This window comes from Monodelphis domestica, chromosome 4 (assembly GCF_027887165.1).
Source record: "Monodelphis domestica isolate mMonDom1 chromosome 4, mMonDom1.pri, whole genome shotgun sequence".
Lineage (NCBI taxonomy): Eukaryota > Metazoa > Chordata > Mammalia > Didelphimorphia > Didelphidae > Monodelphis > Monodelphis domestica.
In genome coordinates, this window is record NC_077230.1 from 353,047,080 (window position 1) to 353,056,767 (window position 9,688).

General features: G+C 35.7%; 1 protein-coding gene across 1 annotated transcript; it reads right to left on the reverse strand.

Annotated features, from left to right (window-relative positions):
- Nucleotides 1–5,417: 5,417 nt before the first annotated feature.
- LOC100021223 (olfactory receptor 51G2-like) lies at nt 5,418–8,841 on the reverse strand. The gene is made up of 2 exons (XM_001373402.2): nt 8,812–8,841; nt 5,418–6,428 (listed from the first exon to the last, which is right to left on the reverse strand). Exons 1-2 carry the CDS (start codon nt 8,839–8,841, stop codon nt 5,418–5,420), a joined length of 1,041 nt encoding a protein of 346 aa, XP_001373439.2.
- Nucleotides 8,842–9,688: the final 847 nt, after the last annotated feature.

A 9,688-nucleotide genomic window follows, 5' to 3' on the forward strand; every position in this document is an offset into this window, starting at 1 on the left:
GCCATTTAATTCACATACTAAAAAGTAGAACATTTTCTCTTCTTGGAAAACCTTGAGTCAGCCTCATTAGAAATTGAAAACGAGGGGGCAGCTGGGTAGCTCAGTGGATTGAGAGCCAGGCCTAGAGATGGGAGGTCCTAGGTTCAAATCTGGCCTCAGACACTTCCCAGCTGTGTAACCCTGGGCAAGTCACTTGACCCCCATTGCCTACCCTTACCACTCTTCTGCCTTGGAGCCAATACATGGTATTGACTCCAAGACGGAAGGTAAGGGTTTAAAAAAAAAAAGAAAAAGAAAAGAAAAGAAATTGAAAACGAAATATATATATATGTATATATATATATATTTACACATGATTATGTTTCTGTAGACATTTAGCATTTATATGCATATATGCACACATCGAAGTGTGTGTATACAGGCATGATGTGTGATTATATATGTATGTAACAGAAATAATATTCATTGTGTGTAGATAAAGATTCATGTACAGAAATATCTGGGCATAAATAGTTGATTTTGCTTATATATATAAACTTTATATGTACATGCAAATGTTTCTAAATATATTTGAATGCATTATGCACATTACTTATGTGTTAATATATATATATATATATATATATATATATATAACATTCATGGAGGAGATTCTACATTTAGTGTAAGATTAATCTAGATAGCTATCAGGGTATTTTCTGCTTCTAGGATTTTGTGTGTATGTTTGTACATATTAATGCAATGTTCTGAGTTTAGCTGTAGTAATGTGTATATATGTATATAAAATGTGTTTATGTGTAGAATATATTTAGTATGTCACTATATGTGTGTGTACATGGGCTACTTTACCCAAGAGGTTATAACACCATTGAGAGTAGGAAATGTCATTGTTATCTTTGTTCCTCCAGTACCCAATACAGCTGCATATACCACTTATAAATGCAGTGAAACTATTTAAATGAGTAAATTAATATTTACAGATTCAAGTATATTAAATGTGTTCACATGTTCATTTCAGCCATCTTATATATATACAATACACATAGTATATGTACATATTTTAATATATTGTGTGTGCATAAATATATCTGAGTATGCATATTATATATATATACATTCAAGTACATGTAGGTCAGAGAATGCAGACATATTTTTATTTAACTATTCAAATATATACTTCTTATTTTATTTTAATAAAAATGCATATACAGTCATCCCTCATTATATTGTGGTTCACTTATCAGGACTTCATTGTATCATGGGTTTTAAAAAATATGTATATATCTAAATTTGTATCCTGGCGTTACAATTATCACAGCACATTATTGGCTGATGGAATGAAAGGCGACCAACCACAGTGCTGTGTTCTGTGCTGGCATTGATTGGCTCAGTGACTATAGATTAATAAGAGTTTGAAAAAGGTTTATAGAAGAGTGGGAAGGATTAATAAAGCCTTTATATATACATATATATATATATGGACATTTATTATAAAATGTATGAAATATAAAATAAATAGAATGCTGCTACTTTGCAGATTTTCACCTATCATGAGATCTCTGAAATCTCCCATGATAGATGAGGGATCACTATATATTTACAAAGTTAATATCTATGCATGTTTGTACATATATGTCCACTATATACTAACATGTATACTTTGTGAATGTATTGCTGAGTAGGTTTTATATATGTGTGTATATGTATGTATATATGTATATATATATGTATACATGTATATATGTACATGCATCTGAGTATATGAGTGAGCCACAGGGGGAAAAGAAATTCCCATAGTCATGTTGGATCAATCCACTACTTGACCTCCTAAGAGGATTGTCAGAAGTGTTGGGGTTCCCATTTATGACTGGTCCCTGAATATCCCTACTATGTGAACAACTAAAGGAAACTCAGAAGAAAGTCCATCTGTTCAATGTTTGTGGTTCATATTTTAATCATTGCTATGGCCCCAGTAAGGGAGCTGACTATGAAAATTGTGCTTTCACTTGATGACTTTCCTCTTTTTTAACATCTGTCTGGGATCTACTGAGCTCTTAGTCCAGTTCCATAGTCTTTTCCTCAGTCCATATGTCTTCACCCTTTTCCAAGCTGATGTTGTTTACTATTGTTTCATGTGTGACTATTATGAAGGGTTAAATTTTGGGGGTAGGAGTTTGAGCAAAAGCCAATATGCTGATCATTAAATGCTGATCATTACATGCTAATCATTTAGTTTATTATTAGGAACTATAGATAGGAAATAGGAAGGAGGAAAGTGAAAGTAATCTTACAATAGCTTGTAACTATAACCCAGATCCCAATCCTAACTAAATTTCTCTAAAAATCCCTACATCTATCTACCTCAGAGGGCAGTATCTTCTGTTAGACAAAAGTCCTCACCTACTCTCCTAGTCTCACTCTTAAATATTACCACTATCTATCTACCTTATCTACCCAAGTTATTAATAATCAATAAGGCTATTAAGGCCTTAATTCTATTATCTCTCTCCAACCAGAGAGAGTGCTAGCAACACTTTCTCCCCAGGAGACCAGAGACAAAAAGCCCTTTCCAATGGTCTGAAACTTACCAACACACTCGACCACAGCCTTCTACTGTTATTAAGTAACAACCTGCACAGCAGAAGGTCTCTTACTGAAAAATATTGTTCCTTTTCCTCTTAAATATAAAAAAGGAGAATTAATAAAATCTCTCTTAACACTTTTCTTTATTCCCTGGCAAACTAAATTCCCTTAAGCCAGATTCAATAAAAACTTCCATATTGGATTATTTTTAATTATCATCTGGTCATATCTCTCAGACATAATTCTATTCCTAAATGAATAGTATTTGTGCACAGAAACATAATCATGCCCTCATAACTGTACATACATATATGTGCCCATTCTTAAGGGACTGAGGTTCCTAGGCTTCCTGTTCACTTTGAACCACAAAGACCTTTGTTCACTGATCTGTTCTGAATAATAAATATCAGAGCTCATTCTTTCAAACTTTTAATTACAATTTGCCCCCCTTCTTAGCTTTCCTGACATTAATGCTCTTTTGAAATTCTAATCCAAATCTTTAAAATCAAAAGGAATCAAGGGCACTAAAATCAGAGAATCTGTATCCCATTCCTCCCCAAGATAGTTAGAAAGGGATCCCCTAAATCTCAGTCCATCATTCACATTCCAAAGGCTATGTCCTGGGTCACCTTCTCTTTATTTCTAGGCTATCTCTCTCCACAACTACATCTGCTTTCATAGATTCAACTTTTATCTCTATGTCAATGTTTCTCTAGAGGGTCTGCTGAAGTGCAGTTAAGGATTTCCTACCTCTTCTTGTATAATTGAAACTGAATTCTCTGTAAGATTTTTAACTCAGAATGTTCAAAACAGAACAAATTATCTTTTCTGTCAAGTTATCCCTCCTCAAAAGGCATTTGCATAGAACAGTGTCTGACCCATAGTAGGTGCTTAATAAATCTTTAGTGATAAATTGTTGAGAAGTTCAAACAATGTAATATATGTGGCCTAAAATTCAGAATTTTTTGACTTATAGCCATTAGAATTGATGATTTGGTATATGGCAGCTATCACCTGATTGCTATGTATGTGGTCAGATTTTCTCTGAGGTTTATCTTTTTTTGGATGGGTACACACTGTATGCAAGATTTATTTAGATACTTTTTATTTTGAAAAATTTTATTTAATTAATTAATTTAGAATATTTTTCCATGGTTAATATGATTCATATTCTTTCCTTCCCCTCCTTGCACCCCCCTCCTATAGCCAACAAGCAATTCCACTGGGTTTTATATGTGTTATTAATCAAGATCTATTTCTATATTATTAATATCTGAGGTTCATCTTAATCCAGAAATAGGAAAGGCTCTTTCAGAAAAAGATTTGTTTGATTTGTGCCATTATGTACTGATCATGTTTATCTGTGAAATTGGATTCATTGTGTTTAAATAATTTCCTCTGTTTCAGCCATTTTTGTATTTGGTAATATTGGAATTTTTACTTCACGCATTCATTTATTCAGTTATCTTTTAAATATTCTCATATTGTTTACACGATTTGATACTTGGTATTGAATTGAATACAAGGAAGCATCAGACAGGTTGTCCCACTTTTTGGGACTCAAGTTTTAGTTTGGAATTCAAATCTATTCAGTTTAACAAATATTGGTTACCTAATAATTATCAGTATCAATGATCTATGTGCTATATACAATAAGAAAAGTTTAAAGTATTATAATAATTTATAGGAAAGAACATCCATTTCAGCTTTAGTGTGAGAAATATCAGAGGGGACTTCTTGGAGGAAGTTGCATTTGAAGTATCAAAAGATTGGTATTTTGGCAGATAGAGGTAGGTCAAATAATCTGGTATTTTTATATGTGTCAACATTATCTCTTCAAGTTGATTAAAAGTTTTTTGGTAGATGGGACTATGTTTTCAACACTTCTCTATTTCTTAATCTCTGAGCCATGATTGAACATATCTAATACAGTTTCCTGAACTGTATTTCATTGGAAAAAAGGAAAGCCAGAGAAATTAAAAGATGTGCTGTAATTCTCATCAGTAAGTGGAGTTTAGCAAAAGAGACCTAAGATCACTGAATTCAATCTAGAACTCATTTTTTCATGATGTATATCATACATGTCTTCAGCACTCTTCTCAGTTCCCAACACAAGAAAGAACACAGTCAGTCATTCAGTAAGTACTTGCTGAATATCTGACCAAGGGATTTCTCAGTGTTTGTTTCTATCTCCTACCTCTTCTTGAGTGAACAAACTTGACAAATTTTACTTTCCACTGTGTCCAACAGAGTGAATATTCCACTGGCCAAATATAGACAATAACCAGAAGAAAAGTGTGCCCACCAGATGTAACTGACAAACACTTTATTATTTATTGCCATTAGCCACCCTTCATATTTCTTAATCTGATATATATTCTCAACTGTCTCCATACACCAAGATGGGGGAGGTCATTTTCCTTACTCTGGTGCCTTGCCAGAGTCTATACCATTAAGTCACTTATTCACAGAATAGAGTAAATCAAAGAGAATTCTGAGGAAATGATTGGGGACAAAAATCTTGATAACTCCTCAGATCATTTTCAAGGAATTCAGTTTTTTCTTTCATGAAGGTGAGCAATAAGAGAGTTTGAATTTCTAGATGTTTTTTAAAACTAGATGTGATTTGGGATTTTTCATCTGTCTGCCTTATCTGTACTGAATATCAAAAGTCTGATGCTGTTTTTAATTTCTCCAGATGACCAAGAGGAAAAAACTTTTCCTTCATAACCCCAAAGATTAAAAAATCAGAGGGTATGGGAGCAAGATAACCCCCAAGGTTGGACCATAGTATTCATTCCTCACAAATATTTGCATTCCATTCCTTCTCTCCCTTAAGTCTCAGTTCTTTCTCCAACGGTGACCCTCTGAATCCAGAGTCTTTTCTGTAGAGCAACCTGGATCTGCCGGGACTTCAGACTATAAACAAGTGGGTTAAGCAGTGGGGTGAGGAGGAGGTAGGCATTGCTCATAGTAGCATAGAGGAGTGGGGGTGTTCCATGGGCATAGCGGTGCAGTACAGCTAGGCTGATGAGAGGGAGGTAAAAAATAAGCACAGTGCATAAGTGACAGGCACAGGTGTGCATAGATCGGAGCCCCCGGTCACTGGCTCCCAGCCTCAGGACCGTGGTCAAGATTTTCAGGTAGGAGACAATAATGAAGAGTGCATCGACTGCAAAGGTGCAAAGGACAAAAATGAGCCCATAGGCACTGCTGAATGTGATGTCCTCACAGGCCAAGGTCAGTAAGTCTGGGTAGTAGCAATAGGAGTGGGAGAGAACATTATCTCTGCAAAAGGAGAAATTCCTGAGGAAGAGGGGCAGGGGAGCCAGCAGTACGGCACCACGAATGAAAGCTGCCCCACTGAGGCAGATGATGGCACGGCTAGTCAGGATCCGGGAATAGCTCAGTGGACAACAGATGGCTACCAGTCTGTCAAAGGCCATGGCCACGAGGATGCCTGACTCCAAAGAGGAGAGCGCATGAATGAAAAACATCTGGGCCAGACAGCCATCCAGGCCGATCTGATGAGTACCAATCCAGAAAGTGCCCAGGACGGTTGGCAAAGTTGATAGGGAGAGGCCCAGGTCGGTGATGGCCAGCATGGCTAGGAAGTAGAACTGAGGCTCGTGGAGGCTCTGTTCAGACCTGACAAGGAGAAGGAGAATAGAGTTTCCCATGAGGGCCATGAGGTATAGGAAGCAAAAAGGAATTGAGATCCAGATATGTAAGGCTTCTAGTCCAGGGATTCCAATGAAAAGGAAGGCCAGCTGATCATCTGTGGTGTTATTGAGAGCCAGCATGATGGGAGGCTTTTGGAGCAAAAGCTCAAAAAATTCCAAGACCTGAAAACAAGAGTAAAAGTTTCAAGAAAATAATAATGGCCTGAACATAACTTGGAGAGGTGTCAGTATGGTAAAGGGAATGCGATGGGCTACCAAGATTCTCAAGTGTGATCAGATTGATATAGAAAATGATATCAGAGTGACTTTGACTGGGAAAGCAGTCAAAGATAATAGGAGATAAGGTACAGAGAGAAAGTGGAAATTGCATGTGATTGGGAATCAAATGGTTGTAGATAGAATTTGTGTAAGCAAATGATATTTAATCGATTAGGAGAAAGATCAAAGAAAAAGTAATTTGTGATAAAAATATTGTTGTATAGCAGTTTTACTTAAGTATATGTTATATCCTTCTGCTAGTCTGTGACTCCCATAAGGGTAGAAGTCCTTATTTATTACTTTATCATTTCTGGAACCCAGTAAAGAATTTTACAAATATTAGGAAGGAAGGAAGAAAAGGAAATACATAAGATATTAAATATCTCTTATAAGCTAGGAAATTTGCAAAATACTTTCCAGATATTTTCTCACTTGGTCCTGAGAACGGAATTAGGAGATAGATAGTGTTAATGATTCGCCACATTTTAAAGATGAGGAAACTAAAGCATCAAAAAGTTAACTGATCCGTATAGGGTAACACAGCTAGGGAAACATCTGAGAGCAAATCTGAATTCAGGTTTTCATCACCCTAGATTTAACAATCTCTCTAGTATGTGCCTCCTACCTGGATTTCATGTATGATAATTAATAAAGAAACCTAAACTCAAACCTTGACTTTAAGCATAGTGTCTCACTCTAATATAAATGTATACCTCTTCTCTCATTTGATTCTCTCAATGATCCTGTGACAAGAGGAGATGAAGAAACAAAACCCAAAGAGTTTAAGAGTTTTTCTCAAAACCAGGCTGTGTCAGTGTGGAACAAGAAGCCAGGGTCTTTGACTCTGGTTCCTGAAGTTTCTATTAGATTATATTGCCTTATCTACAGAAAGCATGAACTTGTGCCTTCATTTTCTAAAAGGATGAGGAATATCTGACTAAAAATGCATATTGCTATCTCCTCTGCAAATTATAGTCTTAGAAAATTATTTAGAGCATTAAGAAGTTCTGTTACTCTGACAATATTATATAGTATATCATAAAGGCAGTGCTTGAATTGATTCTGTGTCCAGTTCTCTGTCTGTTTCACCACACTGTACTTTCTACATATTTTGCTTAAAATACATTAATAAAATCTTTTTTTTTTAAACCCTTACCTTCCATCTTGGAGTCAATACTATATATTGGCTCCAAGGCAGAAGAGTGGTAAGGGCTAGGCAATGGGGGTCAAATGACTTGCCCAGGGTCACACAGCTGGGAAGTGTCTGAGGCCAGATTTGAACCCAGGACCTTCCATCTCTAGGCCTGGCTTTCAATCCACTGATCCACCCAGCTGCCCCCACATTAATAATATCTTAAAAATGATAAGGGCTGTGAATTAAGAAATAAACTATATTTCTTTTATCCCTTCAAACTTGAAGATCTATCTGTCTTTCTATAGGATCACAACCATCAGTCTACTGATGAGCCCCAGTATATTACTACTGAGCAGATGTAGTAATTTCTGCCTTCAAATCTCACTTCATATAATTACGAGCTCTCTCTCTTTACATGCAAGTCAGTAGAGCTCTCAGAGCCTCATTTTCCCCTCTAAAATACTGATAATAATATTTGTACATCCTGTTGATGTGAAGAAAGAATTTTGCCAACTTCGAAGCACTACATTAATGTATTTTGTTCTCAATTTGACCAGTGTTTGCTATTCAACTGTTTATATAATGTTCAGGTTGTCCTTCTAGTCCATTCTGCTGCCACTGCATGTCTTTTTCAACCTTAAGGCTAAAGTTATTTTAAACTTTACCTATAGCTACTTCATATCTATCCTCATTAGCTACTCCACATACTCACATCTTTGTGATCTAGTTTCTAGTCCCATCTCTCCACTTAAATCAATTTCTCTCTGTAATTTTTGACTCATTTTCTCTCCTGCTTTGGCTTCAAAGAACACGTATCATCCTGTTTCAACTGATACCTTAAATGTCTTTTTATTTTCTTCTTTCCTAACTCCATGTCTCTTTTACTGCCCCTTCTCTTTCTGCATTATCACCTTTGGCATTCTCATCTGCTCACATAGGTTCAACAATGCAAGTGAATCCAATTTGCAAGTGAATCCAAAATCTTAATCTAGGGCTTGATCATTCTTCTAAGCTGCCAAATTCATTTCTCCAGCTGCCAATCAGATTCCCCCACCTTTATGTCCTACCAGAAACTGAAACTCAGAAAAGAGCTGTGGAACCACCTTTAGACAATCAACTTTCTTCCTTAACTTACTTTTCCTTCTAACTCACTTCATCCATATCATCATCCATGTCTTCCATGTTCAAAAATCATTAGGTAATTTTTTTTCTTCCCTCTTTCACTCCTGACATATCTAGTCATTTATGTTGTCCCATCCATTACATTTCTTAACATCTCTTGCATCCTTGAAGATTTAGTGCTACACTACTTTTTCAGACTTAATTCATAATATTCCCTTTCATATACTCCATATTTCAACCAAGTGATATCTCATGAACAAGATATCTCCTCTTTAAAAAAAAAAAAAAACCTTTACCTTCTGCCTTGGAACCAATACAGAGTATTGGTTCCAAGGAAGAAGAGCAATAAGGGTTAGGCAATGAGGGTTAGTGACTTATCCAGGGTCACATATCTAAGAAATGCCTGAGACCAGATTTGAACCTATGACTTCCTATCTATAGAAATATCTACCAAGCTACCAAGAAAAAGAGCTGTGTTCTTTTACTTATATGACTTTGTTTACATTATTCCCAACACCAAAAAATCCCTTTCTTCTCTTTTTATTTTCTTTTGTACAATGTTACTATACATGCTTGATAGTACAACTCAGTCTTCATGAAGATGTCCTACCTTGAGTTTCTCAGTCATTTATGACCTTTTCATTGAACATCACATATAACTAACTTTACATTTCACCAAGATATTTATCATACATTAAAATAATTTGTATTCCTATGCCCCCCTTACTCTAGTTTACGTCCTATGAAACCAAGTATCGTGCTTTACCTAAATTTCATACTTCCCTTATAGAATGGATTTTTCACACACAACGAGCTCAATAAACACATGCTTATTCATAAATAGAAGTAGATTCCTACCTATCTGCTCTTTCTTAAGAATCACTCTCCCTTCCAAAAAAAATCATAA

What these genes read in the sequence shown, in the direction of transcription:
- LOC100021223 (XM_001373402.2), bottom strand. Translation starts at nt 8,841, where the DNA reads ATGGAAGACATGGATGATGATATGGATGAA. An exon ending in TGGATGATGATATGGATGAA is followed by an intron (nt 6,429 to 8,811) that starts GTGAGTTAGAAG and finishes TCTTGTTTTCAG; the next exon opens with GTCTTGGAATTTTTTGAGCT.